We start from the raw sequence: 18,391 nt of genomic DNA on the forward strand, positions 1-18,391 counted from the left end.
GCAGGGAACCATGTCCTGGGAATGCCAGCTTTTCTTTCAGACAGACAGACAGACAGACAGACCGACAGACAGAGCGAGCGAGCGAGCGAGCCAGTCCCTGTAGTGGTGAAAATGCCCTTGAAAGGTTGTGAAAGTCAATGCTCATGGGAATCTCAGAGGCATCAAAACTGGTGGGGGAGGGATCCAAAATCAATTATGCAAGGATGTGAATTCATGCAAACTGAGCCAGCCAGACTCGTCTAGAGCGGGTGCTCCGGTGAACTTTTGGGTATGCATATGGAGGATGCACAGGCCCAGGAAAGGTTTTCCAAGTCCGACCCTTGTAACCAAGCTGGTATGTATGCCAGGTGTGACATGCAGCATTTAATGACTCTGAAAGTCCTATGTTGGCGTTTCCTTCCCCAGAAGCTTTAGATGAAAAGGCCTCCAGGAGCCCTTTGCCAGCATGGAAGCACGAACTGATCCAGTCGGAATCCAGGTGGCTTCAAGAGCGGATCTGGAGATGCACCTACCTGCCACCTTGCAGAAAACAGTCTTCGTGCCTTGAGGTGTTCTGGGAGCCACTGACCCAAGCCGTTGTTTCCAGGGTGCTCTTAAGTGTTTCAAATTCAAGTGCACAAGACAACATGAGAGAGAAGAATGGACTCTTTGACAACAGCTTCTCCATGTTCTGCTCTGTGGATCCTTGCTGTCCAGCACATGGGTTGGGCAGTCCCCACAGCCCTCTGCTGAACATCGAAGAACTGGCTTTCCGTCTTTCCGAGGTGATCCTTGGCATCCTCCGCGAGCAACATGTACTGCAAGAGAGCATGAGCAGGAAAGGCTTTCAGGGGAGAAAGACCCCGTGCATGTATGTCCCACTCCTGCGTCTGGCTGACTTTGATGATGTTTACCATCCCCTTGTGAAGGAGGTCAGCAACCTGCTGTCCATGGAAATCGAGATGAGAGGCAGGTATGTGAGCAACGGAAGAGCTGGCGACGGTTTCTCTCAGCAGCAACGCCTTTCCTCACGTTGCGTCAGCAGGGCTTCTAGAGGTGACTGCCGAGGCTCCAGTAACACCAAATGGATGGCTTGCCGGTCCCCCCCGGGCCAGGTGGCCCACAGAACCAAGAAACTCAGCTGCATTGCTTCCAACCTGGACAATTTTATCCGCAGCCTGAAGAGCAGAGAATCGAAACAACTTGTCAACCAAGTCTTGCACATCATTCTAGACTCACTGTGGTCCGAGCAGCCCCAGAGCAGTTTTGCGGGGTCTGTCTCCCACGCCCGACCTCCGAACGCAGCCTGCTCCCAAGGTGTGGATCTGCCGGGTAAGAGGCGCTTCTTGTGCTCATCCGTGTGTCCACATGCTTACAGGCTTAGCAGTAACACGATGAGTGGTGACCTGGGGCTCTCCCCCAAATCTGTTGTCCTCTTGGACGTTGTGAGTGAAAAACTGATCCGGACCCTCTTGGACAAATGCCTCTCACCAGAGCATTTCACAGGCACCATGGCATTCGATGAATCTCCAGAGGACGAGCTGTTCTATGATGAGAAGAGCGGCCTTTGCAATGAGAGCGAACTCCTCCAGGATTCTAGGAGGGGGCAGTCCGATGCCTCTGTCTTCACCTACGACATTCACTATGCCGAGGAGCCCTGGGCAGAGGCCCAGTCAGGGCTGTCTTCCTACGAGTCAGCACTGGACAGCTTAGCTCACACTCTGGTAAAGCCTGTGATGACACAGCTGTCCCTGAGCCTCGAGGAACCAGGGCGCATGAGGCCCATCCCGAAAAAGGCAGCAGGGTTCATGCAGCCAACCTCCAGGAAGGTGCACGGCCAATCGCTTGGCAAGAAGCATGTCCGATACGGTAAAACTGACGGATATTCCTCCTTCCCACGAGGCAAGAAACAGGAATCCAAAGGGCCCATTCCAGGGAGGCGTCTGCCACGAAGGAGCCTGAGAGAGAGAGAGGACACAGTTCTGGAAACAGCCGTGCGACACAGAACATTCCACTCCAGACCAGCTGCATCCACTGGCAAATCAACGGCCAGAAAACCTCGCTCTGTGACCTGCAGAAAGAAAACCTACCGAAGAGAGGTGGTGACCATGATGGGACATGGCGACCAGCCTGGCTTTGTCACAGTTTACTCTGCACTGTTTTTGAAGGAGGTTATTTCTCTGCTCTTGATCAAGATCTTTTCTCTCTGCAGTAGGCTTGGCAAAGACTCCTCGGTCAACCTTCACGAGTTGAGCACTTTGTTTGTGAATGCCCTGGTGGAAGAATTCCGGCAAGCTGGCATTGGGATCCTGCAAGCAGCTGAAGAGAAGATGTACTTCCCGTTGGTGGACAGCCAAACTGTCGACAAAATAACTGACTCCATTTTGAGGGAGTTTGGTTTCCAGTTAGCTGCTGATGGAAGCATAGGAAGGGACATGGAGAGCCTGGCTGAGCGGGCGGCTGAAATCATCTTGACAGAAATTCTAGATTACCAGCTGCCGCCACATATATGCAGAAGATTGCCTCAAAGTGCCTACGAAAATGTGCAAGCAGGACCAATCATCCAGAGAATTGAGCACCGTGTCTGTTTCCCTAAAGTCCCAGAGCAAAGGCAATCTCCCCCAACCTACATTACCATCTTATCTCAGAAGTATTTGGAAAGGGTAATAAACCAGCTGCTGGCTCATTTCTTCCCACCCTCGGAGGACATCTCACAGAAGCAAGAGAAGAGGGACATGTCAGGACCTGGCTTTGATGAGCTGTCCTCTTATATGATCACAGAGGTGATGAAGTCCATTGCAAAACACAAAATCTGGGTGGCCAAAAGAGATGACCAGTGCCAGCTACATTCAGAGAAGGAGGTTCAGGGAATGGTTGATTCTGTCTACAAGAATGTGCTGACAAGGTCCGGCTCGCAGACGGCCATACAGGAAGACATAAAGCACCAGAATGCAACTCTGGTTGAGCACATCACCAGCTTCATCATTCAAGAAATCACAAAGCATCACCTTCAGACATTTCTGTCTAAAGATGGCACCCCTTCAGGCAGTCCTGACCCTGAAGCACTGTCCGAGAACATAGTCAGGACGGTCCTGGATAGCATCAGCAAGCCCTCAGTGTCTCAGGCCAATGTTTTCCCAGCTAAGTACTTAGAGGAAATAGTTTCCAGAGTTCTATCCAAGATCTTTGGCATTTCCGTGGACAAAAAGGAAGTAGGCAAAGAGCAATGCGACGCTGAGCTTGGCAAGGTGGCGAAAAGGTTGGCCAGTTCAATCAGCTTGCCATTTGGCCAGGCATCCAACACTGAAGCACCCAGCAGTGGGGGGCTAAGTCTGGGGGCCCCACTGGCAGATGTCATGGATGATGTGGTTGACTCTGTGTGCAAGACCATATCAAGAGAAAGAGAGCGTACCCCCAAAGAGGGTCTCGGTCATGCCGGAGACAGTTCCATTCTTGAAAATATCAAGAGATTGGTTGAGAAAGGCATCTCTGATCATTTTCTCCATCCACTGTTTTCAGGAGATTTGTCCAATGGTTTTCCATCACCTGCCTTCCACGAGGATGTTGCTGAAAATGCTAGGGCTGAGTCTGAGCAAAGCCAGGAGGCAAAGGAGGGCTGGGCACCATTTAGCACCTTCTTGTCCACGGGGTTCCTCAGAGATTTAATTAGTGGGCTGCTATCAAAAATATTCCCTTCCATGCCACCCAGAGATGCTGCGTCTCCCCTGGTGAAAAGGCTGCCATCGGAATCAGACCTGAACAATCTCGCCACACAGCTGCTGGATGATGTCCGAATGAAACTTTTGAAACATGAGATTAGAGTCACAGAAGATGCTCACCCAGAAGAGTGTGAGTACTCAGAGGAAGATGTTCAGAATATGACAGACTCGCTATGCAGCAAGATCATCCAACGATCTGGCTCCCTTGAAGCTGTCCAGAGAGACGTGAAAAGCAAGAGTACTAGTCTGATTGACCGAATTGCTGGCTTCCTTGTTGGAGACATCCTCCAGAAGCATGTTCAACCCTTTGTGTCCGCAGAAGACCCACATGCTTGCAGCAGAGCTGCTGTGGGGGACTCGAGCGGAGGAATGGCGATGCATCAGACAGAGGCTCAGCCCTTGGACTTTAGGCAAACAGGCTGGGAACAAGAGGAAGTGATGGGTTTCATCAGCAGAGCAAGACAGGATTATCCTGTGCCCACACCATCCTCGGCTTCTCCTCCAGGCCAGTCACGCCCATCTTCCACTCTTATCTCAAAAACCGCTGGCTGGACAATCCACCATGTGAAACTTGGCGATGGAGAGCCACAGACAACCCAGGTTGAGGAGGGAGCTGATGTTTACTCATCCTCCTTTTTGAAGGACATCTTTAGTGGACTGGTCACCAAATTGCTCTCATCAACAACTAGTGCGTGTACACCAGAGGAAAAAAGTTCTGAGGTGGAGTCATCTGCTAAACATTTAGTTGAATCCATATTAAAGGAGTTTGCAAAATCTCCAGTGAAGGTCCTGCAGATACCTGAAGGAGGACAAACTTTCCCAACTGTGGGGAAAACGGAGATTGCAAAAATTATCCACGCTTCTTTGTGTAGCATCTTGCTAGACTGGGGTTCTGGAGCTCCCATCTGCACAGACAAAGGAAGTGACCATACATTAGCAGAGAGATTGGCCCGAGCAATAAAGAAAGAAATTTGCAGCTACCAGATCCAAGGGACATCCACAGAGGCCTGTCAGAGCCCAGCTTTGAAGCCCTTTGAATTGGGAGAAATGGCTAAGAAAGTGTTGATGGAGGTGAGGAAGATCAACACTCCCTCCCAGACGGTGACCCCCTATCCACTCCTGGTGTCTCAGAGATTTATACATGATGTTCTGGCAGTCCTCTTAGCAAGATTTCTGCCTCTTCCCACAGCGGATGCTGCACCTGCTGACACAGAAGACCAGTGTGCCGAATTTGATTTTATTCACATGAAACTCCTAAGCAAAGTCATGGCAGAACTTGCTAAGGACAAGGACGCCAAGGTCCAGTACCTCGACAGGGTGCAGCCCAACCGCGTGATCAGCCAAACCGTGGCCAACTCCATCTATAGCAATCTTTTGCCAGAATTTGGCACAACAGCCACCGTGGAGAAGTGCATCAAAGCAGGCTGCACAGTCCTCTCCGAGAGGATTGCTGACTTTGTGATCAAAGAGATTTCTGGGCATCAGATGCAGACATACTTCATGGAAGAGCTGAATCGACAGCAAAAGGCCGAGGAGGCCGAGAGAGAACTTGAACAGCAATACAGCCCTGGACCACTGGAAGAGGAAACCCCCTTGCAGTCCCACCTCCGAGGGCTCTCATCCATTTTCATAGAGGAGGTGGCTGCTAAACTTCTCTCAAAAGTATTCCATGCTCTTCCACTAGAAGACATGGATGCTGGAACCATTGCCTCCATGAAAGAGGTGGCCAAGAAAATAATTAACTCTTTGCAAAGGCACCTTTCCAAGAACAAGTTTAGGGTTTGGCAGCAGGCTGATACAGAAGACTTGGGTTCAGAGGACAGCCAAGCTGTCGGAGAGGTGGTTGATTCAGTTTACACGGATATCGTAAAACATTCCAGTTCAGGGACCTCTCTGTATGAAGACATCACTAACAAGAATGATGATTTTGTGAACCAAGTGGCCTGCTTTGTGGTGAGTGAAATTTCCAGGCGCGACTTCCAGTCACTCTCAGGCTCAGAGGATGAGCTGTGCAGCCCTAGTGCAGTGATACAGCTGGAATCTGAAAGGATTGTCAAGAAATTTCTTAGTGACATGGATCTGGGGGAAGCCAAGGATGACCTCTCCGAAGCACACATCCCTCTGGTGCCTGTGCTTTTCTTGGAGGAGATCCTGTCCCGGTTCCTGACCACAATCCTCCTTGCACAATATGACCTGGGCATTCATGGGAAAAAGAGCTTGTCCACAACAAATGTCAACGAAATCGTTGGCCTGCTGAAGACCTCTGTGGAGAAAGAAATGTCTAAGAACAAAATTGGCCTTGTAGCTTCCAATGATAAGCCGATCCTGGATCCAGAGTATGAAGAGACAGTCAACCAGGTTGTGCACTCAGTCATCAGCAATGTCCTGGAGAAATCCGGCTCCCAAAAGGAACTCTACAATGACATGACCACTCGCCAAGTGATATTCCCTGAGCAAGTGGCCAGCATCATCATCAATGAGATCTCCAGCTGCACCGTAGGCAAACCCCTGGGAGAAAACTTGGAAAACGAGACCTTCAGTGCGCTGGAGCTGGACCGCATAGTCAGCAAGGTCCTTGCTCGGGTCAGCTCTCACATGGAGGTTGAGGAAGACGAGGCTGTGCTCGAGCTCTCGAGTCCCCCAGAGACACAAGAGGAATCTACTCTGGATGGCCTGCCGCAGACGGGAGATGTGCCAATAAAAATTGTCCCCTACATCAGGAATAAGCCCTTAGAGATCAACCCAGATATCATTGCAGATCATCTGGCCGTGCTCTCCATCAAAACAGAGCCACTGGAAAAGCTGAAGAAGGCTTGCCTGTCAAAGACAGGCATGAGCCTGACCGAACTGAGGCGGGCGTCCGCTTCAGGGAAGAGTCTCTCCAGTGAACTGCCCATTGAGGAAGACCACAAAAAGAAGGAGCGGCGACCATCCCTGGACATGGCCGGGCGCCTCGGTGTGAAGCCAAAGGAGGTAGGTGGGAAACTGTTTGTGTGAACTGGCGTTCCTTGAGTCCCATGCCTGGAAAGGGCTGTGGAATCGATGTGGGGGCCAACACCCTCTGACCCGTCCAGTTAGCAGCTGGTCAAAAGTCCATTTCTGGTTTGCATCTCAGGCAGTCTGTAGAAACTCGTTCCAAAGTCTGATGAAACCAGACATCACCAAAGTGGAGCTCTTAAAGGATGTCGAGAGCAAGGAGGACCTCATCGTGCGCCTCATCACGCACGACATTGAGAACCGATCACACAGGCATCCCGTGGGCAGCAGCGACAGTGAGGAGGAGGAGCAGGAGCAGGTGCTGACCGAGCACACCTCGTTTTACTTTGAGGTGCCCCATGTCCCGCGACGGGAAAGCTCCCATTCCTCAGTAAGCAAATTGCCCTGCGATGGGGGGGGGAGGGGGGCTGTGGCAGGACGTGCCTCTCCCTGTCCTGCCTGGGTGGCACAAGCAGCATGTTCTTGGGTGACCGGACGTGAATGCCACCCAACTGACCACGCCCTGGGGCTGTTTTATAGCAACAAGCCGCACAAACAAGAAAAAAATGACCCAAACGAGCCATAGAATATCAAAATAGTACACTCGTGTTAACAGTGGTAAGACGTGTTAACAGGGCCGAATATACTAGGTTTGTTTGAGGACGTGATCCCATGCATGATTAGGCGGGAAAAAGTCCTACAGCACCCAGGACTGTGGGACATTCTTTTGCCTAAATATGCATAGCATCATACTCAGCATTCCTACTGGGAGGAGGAGGTCGTCACCTGGTGCCAAGATAAACACAGAAGAGATTCCAGGGAAGGCGGGATGGCAGTTGGGCTTGAAGGAGTCCTGGCAGGAGGGTTGATAGAGGTGCAAGAAGGTGCTAGGCCAAAGGGCAGGGACAGGAGACACGCACAGGGTCACCAGCACCCAAAGGGGCCTGTCCCAGGGGCCAGGAATTTACAGGAGAGAGAGGTCCACTGAGTGGCAGGGGAGAGCCAGCCAAACACTTCCATAGGTCCCTAGAAGAGCAGAGCTGGAAGAGGCCAAGGAGGCCTTCGGGTCCAGCCCCCTGCTGTTGCAGGACACCACGTTACACCATCCCACTCAGAGGGCTGCCCAGTTTCGCCTTGAATGCCTCTAGTGTGGGAGAACCAACACCTCTCCGGGCAGCTGGTCCCACTGTCATATTGCTCTGAAAAGTTTCCTAGTGAACTTTTCTGGATATCTGGCCTGAACTTAGGTTGTTGCAGCTTGACTTGATTATTTCATGTCCTACACTGAGGTATCAGTGAGGCGAGATCTTGACCTTCCTCTTCACTTACCATTATTCCGAGTTCGTAAAAGTTGGCTTTCTTGAAGTCCAGGATGCGTGTTTGGCTCCAGTTACCCTTTGTCTCCTTCATAATTGAGAATTCAAGCATGACATGGTCACTGTCCCCCAGAGCTGCCAGGGTCGCTGTTTTGTCCACCAGGCCATCCCTGTCAGTTAGCATTAGATCGAGGACAGCTGGTCCTCTCGCCCCTTCCTCTACCTTCTGCTGGAGGAAGTTGTCGGCAACACACGTCAGGAATCTCTTGGAGGGGCCACGCTTGGCAGAAATGGTCTCCCAGCAAATATCAGGGGAACTGAAGCCCCCCATGACGACTACCTCATTCTTCTTGGAAGTGCTGGCAAGTTGCTTTTCAAGGTTGCATCCTTGTCCTCTTTTTGACTGGATGGTTGGTTATAGACGCCAGTAACTGTTTTTCTTCTGTTTTGCTCCCTTTAAGCCGATTGCTTTCAGTGGGGCTACTCAGTTCCTCTTCTTTCATTTCTTTGCAGATATGTGTGTTTCCCTTTCAGTCCTTTCTGTTTTTCCCAAACAGGTTGTATCCATCAGTTGTAGAGTTCCAGTCATGTGTCGTCCTCGCAAGTTTCAGTTACTCCTTCAGGGTCGTCTTTGCCCCCATGTACTTTGAGCACAAGTCTGTGTTGCTTGCTCGGTCCCCTCAGAGGTCCCCAGTGCCCCCCCAGCAGCCTTCGCACCCCCAGGTGTCCTCCAGCCAGTTGGGGTTCAACCCCCAGAACCCCCAACAGCCAGGCACGGCTAGTCTGAGCTGAGGGGAAGGGCACCTCAGCTGAGTCCGCAGGCTCTCAGGCGGGGCAGGGACGGGGGCGCTCTGCCACGTTGGGTGGGCAACCTCCATCAGTCTGGGAAGCTCAGACCGGGGTGAGACAAGCTGTGCGTTGCGGCTGCACATTTGCTCCACCCGATTTAAACCGGGACTCCACAGGAAGATGGGGCCGGTGTGGTGCAGCTGGGCAACCGACGCCTTGACTACCCCTCTGCCTAAAACACTTCCATGGTGCCACTGCAGAGCAAGCAGGGGGGCGGGCATTGTGCTAGCCCTTGCACGCGCCCACAGCACACTCTGGGGGGCCCTGCTCCGGGGCGGAGGGCGACGGCTGCCTCTGCGAGGCGCCTCTCCCTTCCGCCGCCCCGGCTGCAGCCCAGGCTGGAGGGCCTCTTTGGCGCACCGCTTGCTTTTCAGTGGTGTCTCCAGGGCCGCCTGTGGGAAAGCGTGTGGGAAAGGGGCTTGTGCTATTTTGAAGAAGGACGAGATCCATGAAATGGAGGTGCAGGCCTGGCATCCCGGTGAAGGTGCCTCGCTTTCCCGGTGCAAAGCCCGGCTGGCCCGCCCACCAACTTGCCTCCCCGCTTTTCGCAGGCTGTTCGGGAGGCCCCAGCACCCGGCTCCCCAGCCAGCCGAGCCCCCAGAAGCACGTCCAAGGCCACGTCGCGCACTGGTGCGGAGCCTGCCGGGGCCTCCGAGAGGTAACTGCTCGAGGGCCCCCCTCCTCCTCGGGCTGCAGCAGGCCTCCAGCGAGGCTGTCGCCCGGGAATTACCCCGCCTGGTGCAGAGCGCGGTGCCCCAGCACATCCGGTCGTCTTCCGCCACGGGCCCCGTCTCCCTGCTTCTGCTCCTTTCTTGCTCCTCCACCCAAAAAGGGGGGGGGGGGGGGTGGACATGGGGGCGGCCATGCCAGAAGCGGCAGCTGGCGGAAGGCTCCCCGTCAGAGCCGTCATCAGCTTGCGTTTCCTTTCCAGCCACCAGAAAAAGGAGACGCCGCTGGAAGAAGGTGACTGTGCCTGATCCGCCGGGGCGGGGGGGGTGGAGGCCTCCCCGCTCTTGTGCAGGGGATCAGAGGCTGTTTCTCACCCTCCAGAAGCCCCCCTTGCCACCCTCTGAAGGCCATCTGTGTGCAAGCACCCCCAAACAAAGGGGGCAGCACACTCCTCATGGGGCAAGAGAAGGCGAGGCGGTAACGGGACTTCTTGCTCTGTTGTAGCTGCTGTCGGCATGCATCTCTCCCGGGACACGGAGGAGACCTCGGGGCAGTTCGAGGTAATGCCCCCTCCTCAAATTGGGCAGGCCCGGCAAGCTGCTCCCAGGCACCCCTTGGGGCCCTCTTTTCAACCCCACCCATGCTGCCTCCCCCTGCACAAATTCCCTGGGAGCCAGTGGCTGAAAACTTCCGAAAACACCCAGTATGTGATACCGCGGGCCACTTGGGGCACAGCAGCGACGACAGCTGGCTGGAAGCCCAGCCTCTGGGGATCCCCCGGGGGCTCGGAGGAGGGCCCTGCCATGGGGGGGACCACCAGGAGAGCGCCCTGCCTCCGAGGGCGCAGAGGGGGGCCCGAGGAGGCCCCTCCACTGCCGGGGGGAGTGGGCAGGACCCCTGGGCAGTCACGGCTGCCACCATGTGCTGCCTTGGGAGGCACCCGGGGGGGGGGGGAGGACAGAGGGCAGAGCTGAGCGACACACGGCCTGCGGCCGGCCAGGCCAGGCCATTTCTCCGGGCTTAAGCGCCCCTGCGGTGCCAGAGGGAAGCAGCCCCCCGCTTGCGGACACGTTCTGAGGCTCCGCCAGCCGGCCCCCCGCTGGCCTCGCCGTGCAGCGCCGGGGGCTTGGGGGCGCTGCACCCAGCTCCCCGCGACGGCCCCCCTTGCCCCACAGGAAGGCCTCCCTCCTCGTGGCCCAAGCCGCTCTGGAGCCAGCTCCCGCGGGAACAGCTGGGGCTGAGGGGTCCAGAGAGGCTAGACTTGGAATAAAGGAGCGGGTTCACTTTTTTCTCCCTTTGCAGATCATGTCTGTCTATCAGGACAAGAAAATCAAGGAGACTCTCCCAGAACACGGTCCAGGTACGCTGCTCTGCTCTAAGCAGGTCTGCCTCCCCCAGGCTGCCTGTGGGGTGGGGTGGGGCGGGGCAGGGGGGTTCCTTAAGGTGGAATACCATCCATCCATCCATCTCAAGGGCGTTTGTGCCTGCTGTGGGAAACCGGTCCAGAACGCAGAAGAGCTGGGGTTCAGGCTACGCACAGCAAAATCTATGCTCGAGGCCCCGGCCTCCTCGGCAGGGGGCTGGCCCCTCCGGCAGCGCAGAGCTGGAGTGGCCGGGCTCCTTCGCAGCTGTTGCTGTGGCAGAATGGCTCGCCTTGAGGGGAGCCTGCCAAGGCCGTCTCTGCTCCCGGGAGGGGCGCACCCGAGCGGCGACTCGCAGAGGGACACAACAGGTGCAGGCGGCGGCGCTGGGCTCTTCCGCTCCAGAAAGGGGGCCCTTCCCCAGGCTTCCCGCAAGGCCGGTCCAACAGCCCTTCTCCCGCTATCTCGGGGCCGGGACCCGGACGCAAAGGCGGCCGTCCGCTGCCCTCCGTGGATGCAGGGCCCCCGTCTGTGGACGTGCTGCAAGGACCAAGGTGCCGCCACGCTGGGAGGCTCCGGCCAGGCTGGGCGGCCACGGCTGCCCCCATCAGGTGCTGCCAGGGCCGTGGCGGGGCGGCCGCTCCCCTCCCGAACCTCGCATGCCCCCAGCTCCTGGGGCAGGGAAGCGTCGCTCCTTTCTCGGGCCTGCTGTGCCGAGGCAGTTCCGCATCCGTGGGTTCACGAGCCGCATTAATGGACCCCCATGTTCTGGGGGGCCTTTCGAAAAGCCCACACCAAGTGGCCGGCAGATGTAAGAGGGAAAGCAGACGTGAGAAAGCGGTCCGTTCAGCACCATGCAGACGGAAGCGACGGGGACGGCGGGCCAAAGGCGCCGGCATTTCAGGGAACAAGAGCCTCACGCCAGCGATCGCGGAGGTGCCACGGGCAGAGGCGAGGCGGGGGGCACTTTCGTCGGCAGTGGGGCCGCCTGGGCTGCCCTGGCGGGAGTGCTTCGGATCCTGGCCGGGAGAGACGCCACGGGGCCCGAGAGCCCCTCACAGGTGCTCGTTTGGTTCCCCAGGAGAAAACCACGGCAAGGTGGTTGCGACCACCAGCTCGGAGGCCCACGTGCCCCCCCGGCAGCGCCCGTCTGTGGTCCAAAAAGTCTCCAGTGCCTTGTCCAGGGTCTTCTCTCGCACTTCAACGAGCCACCTGCCTGCAGGCCAGGAGAAGACTGCAGGGGAGCGCGCCTGAAACGCAACTGCGAGTGTACATAGCTGAGAGAATAAATATTTTCGGCAAATACTAGAGGCCCCTTTGCTCCGAAAGCTGCCTTCCCCAGCCGCTTCCTTACACGTGTGCTGGGCTGCAGCCCCCCACGCCCAGCTGGCGTGGTAGCCCAGCACAGGGGGGGCAACGAGGTGGCGAGATCAGCCTTCTCCTAAAACCACGCGGTGCTAATTTAAAGAGCCGGATCCCCAGGGAAGAAAATTTGACCCCCTGTGAGGTCGGCTCGGTAGCGAATGAGAAACATGAGGCTAGTCCTCAGGAGGTTCTCCAGGGCTCCCACAGGGGCCTGCCTTATCCATTAAGGCCACAGGCAGGGAAACGCAGGAGAGGGAAGACACAGAGGCCTGTGGGGCTGTCGACTAGGCGCAGCTGGCACAGGCTTTTCTTGATGGGGGTCTGGCCAGCTGAGACACCCCTGGAGAGGGACCTGTACCTCCTGAACACACTGGGCCAGTCTCGTCACCAGCCGACCCTCCCTCTCCCAAGCACACACATCAAGGATGGAGGCCCTCTGACAGCCCGGGTGCTGGGCGGGCCCCCCGTGTCGGGAGACGCACCCCGAAGGGGGCAGGAGGCAGCAAGCCTTGCGGGAAGCGCCGGCAGGCCAGAACGGGACGAGACGCAGCTCTGGGAAGGGGCTGCCCGGCCTCTGCCAGGTGGCAAGCACGGACGCACACTGCACCCCGCTCTGCGTGAGAGCAGCCTTCCCGTGCTGCGGCACCCCTGGACGGGGGGAACTGTGGCTCCCAGCTTGCCCCGGGGCATGGTGCCAGCACGAAGCCCGAGCCCACCCCCCCAAAGGACAGGACTGGGGCGCACCACGTCGGCCGCACAAGCACCTGTATTCTCCCTTGCCGCCTCAGTGGGGCCCTCGGGCTGCCAGGCCCAGGCCTCGCTGCCCCCGCCGCCGCCGCCGCAACAGCCAGCTGGGAAGGGCCACTCGCCACAGCTGCCCCCCGGCGGACGCGGCCCGGCACTCCTGCTGCCTGCGCTGGACGGCCCGGGCGGCTTCTGCGGCGGCCTTCTCCACAGCGGCGCTGGGGTCCCGCTCCAGGGCGTGCAAAACTGTGGGGAAACGCAGCCGGCGTGCTGGAGGACAAGGCGTGCCCCACAGCCCCCACCCCAACCCCGTGCCTGGCGAAGGCCGGCATGGCTCAGGATGCGGGGCAGGCCTTTTCCTCGCTGCACGAGGTGGGGAAGCCCCCGCGGCTCGGCTGCTCGCTTGTGCCGGGGCTGTTTCTGGTGGACGTGGGTGCACATGCAGCCCCCGGGCAGGACCGCAGCCCCCCTGCCCTGGCACGGCCTGCAGATGTGGCCATTCCCGCAGCCGCCACGCCGCCAGAGGCGGGGCGGTTCACGGAAACGTGGCCCCAGCCTGGCAACGCACTCGGCTGCCCGCTGTTCCCCCACTCCCTGCCCCACCGCAGTGCTGCCTGTGCCAGGAGCCGCTCACTCACTTTGCAGGAGCTGGCCCAGGTCCAGCGGCCCCTCCTTCGTCTCCGCGAGGACCCCTGGGGCGAAGGACAGCGGGCGTCTGCCTGGCTTCCTCTCCTGCCCTCCCCGCACCAGCCCGCCTCCCGCAGGCAGGCTTTCCGTGGGGCAGGGGGCGCGTGGCCAGGTCCCTCCCTCCCTTGCAGCGTGAGACATGGGGCTGTAAGACGGGGCCTGGGCTGGCTCCCCCACAGCCAGTGCTGCGAGGGGCGCACGGGAGCCGCGTGCCCAGCGGGCTGCTGGCGTCTGGCTGGAGGATCGGGCGCCTGCCCAGGGCCCTCCGCACGCGGGCAGGGCTCTGGGGCAGGGCCCCGCCTTTCCCCGGCCATGGCCCAGCCAACACTGGCCCCGCCGACTGGCCCGCGGCTCCTCAGGGAGCCCCCTTCCTACCCGTGCCCCAGAAGGTGCCGCTTGGACCACGGCTGCTGCTTGTGTGCAGTGCGCTCCAGCCACAGAATCACGGACCCTCCTCCTCTGGCCCCCCCTGCCCCCCCCCGCACACGGCGTGTCCCACCTGCCAGCCTGCATGCCGCGACCCGCACGCTCTCCCAGGCGGCGCACAGGTGTCGGGGCACGTCTGCCAAGAGGGCCTCCAGGAGTGGCGGATTCGCACAAGCCTGAAGGCAAAGCAGGGGTGCCGCATGGGTGGCCCGGGGCAGCCGGGGCAGGGGAGCAGGGCCCCGTGGCTGCCCGTGGGGCCAGAGGGGGAGGAGAAGGGACAGGGAAACCAGGCCCACGAGATCCATCGCGCGGCCTCTGCCTGCCCTGCGCTGCCCGGAGGGCCCCCGGCCCGCCTCTCTGCTCACCAGCTGCCGGCAGGCCCTGTCCATCAGGAGAGTGTGCCACGTGCCTGAGACATCTGCCAGCGCCAGCTCAGCGTCCACCTTCAGGGCGAGTTCCTGCAGCCCCACGAAGGGGGCGCACGAGACGAGGGCCTCGCAGCACGCCTGGCGGGGAGAGGAGGCGGCGCGGGCCGCAACGTGGGCCCATCGTTTCGGGACTGCACTTCGGGATGGTCCCGGAGGAGGCCCGGCCCCATCGAGGAGGCCCGGTTCTTCCCCTCTCTCTCCAAAAGGCGCTTCTGCCAGGCCCCGGAACCCTTCCCGACTCCTCGGGATCCTCCTTGCAGCGTGGGGCCCAGAACTGGGCACGGCACTCCAGGCGGGGGCCGCCCTTGTGCCGGACCCCCTCCCGCCCACGGTGGCGCCCAGCCCAGTGGAGCGAGGCCTGCTCCGAGGCTGGGGCGGCAGCGCTCCTCGGAGGAGCCCGGGAGGGAGGGCTCGGCCCCGCCAGCACCCAGCAGCCGCGAGGGGCGGGGGTCTCGGGAGCAGGGGTGGCGCGCAAAGGGGCCTGGCCTGCCGAGGGGCCCCAGGACGTACCTCGGCCACACTGGGGCTGGGATCCCGGAGGTGCAGCAAGAGGGGCGCCAGCGCGCGGCCCGCCTCCTCGGCGAAGGGCTTGGAGCGCCTCGGCTGAGCAGCCCTGGCCAGCTGGCCAAAGAGCCGAAAGGCCACCACTCGGACGGCCTCGTCCACCTGTGGGGAAGGACGGGGCCAGGAGGACGGAGAAGCGAGCGTGACCTGCCGGCAGGGAGGGGCGCCAAGCGGCCCCTCGGAGTGAGTGGGAGGGAGGGCCCGCGGTGGGAAGCCACGGGGGCGGGCGCTGTGAGTGCCACATCCCGTCTGTGTGGTCACAGGACCGGCAGAGCCCTCCGAGGGAGGGGGCCCCACCCTGCAAGAGCCCCCACTCCTCCCTCTGGCCCTGCTGGCAGCAACAGCCGCAAACGGGCTTGGCGCCACGTCCCTCCTACACGGGAGGAGGGGGCTGCCCGTCCCAGCCCCGAGCCGACTCACGTGCTGGAGGCGGGCGCGGGCCTGGCTGGCCACGGCCGGGGCAACGCAAGCTGCCTCGCTCCTCTCGAGGCAGCCCCACGCCCTGCTCAGGGCCCGCAGGCTCTCCTCGGCCACCTCGGGGCTGGCGGCGTCGGCCAGGGCTCGGACCAAGGCGGCCAGCACGGCCTTCTGGTGCTTCTTCACCTGGGGGCCACGGGGGCAGGCGTCAGGCCCCGACCCAGCCCTCCCCGGCCCTCCGTGGGCAGCCTGGGGCCGGCAGCCCTCCCCTGCTCCCGCCCCACCGATGCCCATGGCCCACCCTCGCTCTGGGTGCCTCCACCCTGTGCCTCGGGGACCCCGCCTCTTCCCGCCCTTCTGCTCCCCACGGCCGGGACTGGGTTCCCTCCTTCCCAAGCGCGTGACTGGGCCCTGCCCAAGAAGCTCTGGCAGGCTTCCAACCCCGCAGCGGCTCAGCCAAGCACAGCCCAAAGCCCACGCACGCCCCGTCGCCCAGCCCCTGCCCTGCGACCGGCCGGGCTCCTTCACCTCCCCTCACCCTGCAAGCAGCCGAAGCAGCCCCGGCCCCCTGCAGCGCTAGTCGGCTGGACTAGCCGAAGTTTTCTGGGTGGTTCACATTAAAGCCACCGATCCAGTGACCAGCCAGGCCGAACTCTGCTTAGCTCCCAAGACCAGCCAGGATCAGGCTCTTCGGGCTGAGCACATCCAAGGGCTGCCCTGGACCAGCAGGGCCTGACTCTGAAGAAGGCCACTTCTAAGATTCTTACTTAAAATCTGCTGTTCCCTCAGAACCATGAGGGCTACTTAGAAACATAAAAACAGAGCGAGCCAGAGGGGACTCCCGGGCCATCTAGTCTGATCCCCGGCTCCAGCCAGCTCCGCTCACGACATGCCCACCACGTGCACGTCCAGCCTGTCCTTGAACACTCTCACTGACGGGGCCCCAACCACCTCCCGGGGAAGCCCATTCCATGCCCTGGGGGTCCTAGCCATCAGCAAGTACTTCCTAGCATCCACGTTGAATCTTGGTTTCCTGAATTTTGCTCCATTACTACTTCATCTTCACTTTTAGGGGAAGAAATATCACTCAGTGCTGGAGCAGCTGGTAGGTCCCCATTATATGAGGTCCCACCAGCACCAAAGCCATAAAGGTGTTTGCCACACACCTGAAGGTTTCAGGATCAAAGCAGAGCTCCTTGCAAGTCTTGGGCTCCTTTGCAAGCGAAGATAAACCTCGCCAGACCTGAGCTGTCACACGGGCAAGTTTTCCGAAGTGGCACAGACGTCAGCCCTGCCCCACTGCACTCGCCCTGGTGCAGCTCCGCTCTGCGCTCTCAGCCTACCTCTTGCGGAGCGGCCTCTGCCACGTTCCCCAGCCCACGCACTGACAGGAAACGCATGGTGGCGCTCCCTTCGCAGGATCCGGCCAGCAGCCGCCGCAGGAGAAGATCGAGCGTCTCTGGTTCTTGCAGCAAAGGGTGGCCTGTGAGCTTTGGGGCACCAAAAAGAGAGCAATTAAATTCCCCAGGGAGGTCTCTGCCGTGGATGCGGGAAGGGAAGCCTTTTCCGTCCATCCGTGGAGTGCACGCGTTTGCGCATGAGAGCATGTGGGTGCACTGCTGATTTGCAGAAACCCCACTTGGGAAAAACCACCTGCAGGCCTGTGGAAATGACGACAGAAATGAGCAAAAAGGCTGGCCTCCCGCAGAATCCGCAGTTTGGACTCACAGAGACCCACGCCCATCAGAACCAGGGAGGATTTCCCGGCACCCCGGCAATCCAGCCCAGCCGCCCGCGGCCTTCCCTGCCCTGCCCTGCCCCGCTTCTCCTCGCGCCTGGCACAGGGTCTCACCTCCACGCAGAAGGCCACGCTGAGCTCTCTGCACGCTGCTCTGGGGGAGCCCAGGGAGGGGCGCAGGTGACGCAGGAGCCCGTCGAGGAGGGGGCTCTCTCGGTGTGCCAAGGCTCTGAGGGGGGAAGGGGGAGCCAGCCGACACGTCACCGAGGCGTGAGCACCTGCACACCTCCGCATGGTACTCTGAATTTCAAGCGGGGCCCCTCATTCCACCCTGCCTGAACCTCCGTCTCCGCCGTTGTTCCACGTTTGCCTTCACTGACGATCCTGAAACGATTCTCTTGACACGTGCAGAACGTGAGCTGGCTAGATCAGGCAGGGCTTCTCATCCACCCTGTGGGACTTCGCGTGCCAGGCTGGCCCAGGTACAGGTGCTGGGCGGAGGACTACACCTGACTTCCGCACAGGCGAAGAGGAAGGCGCCCCGAAAGTGACCCCTGTCTGGCCAGGCTCCTTGCTTCGCCTTGCAAAGGTTCAGGCAAGGGGCACTCGGACGCCCGTGCGTGACGCTGAAAGGCCACCCGGCTGCCGGCAGGAAGGACGTCCCTTACCTGGCCAACAGGGCGACGCCTCTGAGGGTGCTGCCCGGCTGCATCAGGGAGGCCCAGGCATGTCCCGACTCCAGCTCCTGCGCAGCCTCCGGGGCGGCTCTGCCCAGCACCTCCTGCAGCACCGCCACGGCCTGCCTGGAAGAGCACAGCCCCGCGGGAATCCAGAGGGGGAGCCTGCCGGGAGCCCGCCGCCCGCAAGCCCTCGTGGGAGGCCTGGGCTCGCTCCTGTTCTGCCCCACCGTGCTTCCCCACCGCGCCCTCCCAGGCACAGGCTGGGGCGAGGGGGGACAGCAGGGCCGGCTGCAGCTGGGAGCCCCAAAAGGGGAGTGGCCACGAGGCTGCTGCGGGTGCCCGGAACATGGAGGCGGTCTCCCTGGGCCGGGCACTCGGGGTGTCCTGCCCAAGGCCCTGGGAAACCCGCAGCCCGCACTGCAGGGAGCCACCAGAGTGCCTCTTCAGTGCTGAGGCAGACAGTCCGTGCCCCC

General features: G+C 60.0%; 2 protein-coding genes across 2 annotated transcripts in view; one reads left to right on the top strand and one right to left on the bottom strand.

The window, feature by feature from the left end:
- Positions 1 to 12,123, top strand: part of FSIP2 (fibrous sheath interacting protein 2) — a 35,674-nt gene extending 23,551 nt beyond the window's left edge. Inside the window, exons 18-22 of the mRNA XM_044456088.1 lie at positions 406 to 6,671; positions 10,013 to 10,068; positions 10,811 to 10,868; positions 10,982 to 11,423; positions 11,951 to 12,123. Coding sequence (XP_044312023.1) covers positions 406 to 6,671; positions 10,013 to 10,068; positions 10,811 to 10,868; positions 10,982 to 11,423; positions 11,951 to 12,123 — 6,995 coding nt within the window. The remainder of the gene's footprint in view (positions 1 to 405; positions 6,672 to 10,012; positions 10,069 to 10,810; positions 10,869 to 10,981; positions 11,424 to 11,950) is intronic.
- Positions 12,124 to 13,018: 895 nt separating this feature from the next.
- Positions 13,019 to 18,391, bottom strand: part of MROH2A (maestro heat like repeat family member 2A) — a 30,301-nt gene continuing 24,928 nt past the window's right edge. Inside the window, exons 34-42 of the mRNA XM_044456089.1 lie at positions 17,907 to 18,041; positions 17,353 to 17,467; positions 16,844 to 16,990; positions 15,504 to 15,686; positions 15,030 to 15,185; positions 14,457 to 14,597; positions 14,165 to 14,267; positions 13,617 to 13,670; positions 13,019 to 13,224 (exon numbers count right to left, since the gene is read on the bottom strand). Of these exons, the coding sequence (XP_044312024.1) occupies positions 13,019 to 13,224; positions 13,617 to 13,670; positions 14,165 to 14,267; positions 14,457 to 14,597; positions 15,030 to 15,185; positions 15,504 to 15,686; positions 16,844 to 16,990; positions 17,353 to 17,467; positions 17,907 to 18,041 (1,240 nt within the window). The remainder of the gene's footprint in view (positions 13,225 to 13,616; positions 13,671 to 14,164; positions 14,268 to 14,456; positions 14,598 to 15,029; positions 15,186 to 15,503; positions 15,687 to 16,843; positions 16,991 to 17,352; positions 17,468 to 17,906; positions 18,042 to 18,391) is intronic.

The sequence above is a fragment of the Varanus komodoensis genome, unplaced genomic scaffold (assembly GCF_004798865.1).
Source record: "Varanus komodoensis strain SLA01 unplaced genomic scaffold, ASM479886v1 scaffold81, whole genome shotgun sequence".
NCBI lineage: Eukaryota > Metazoa > Chordata > Lepidosauria > Squamata > Varanidae > Varanus > Varanus komodoensis.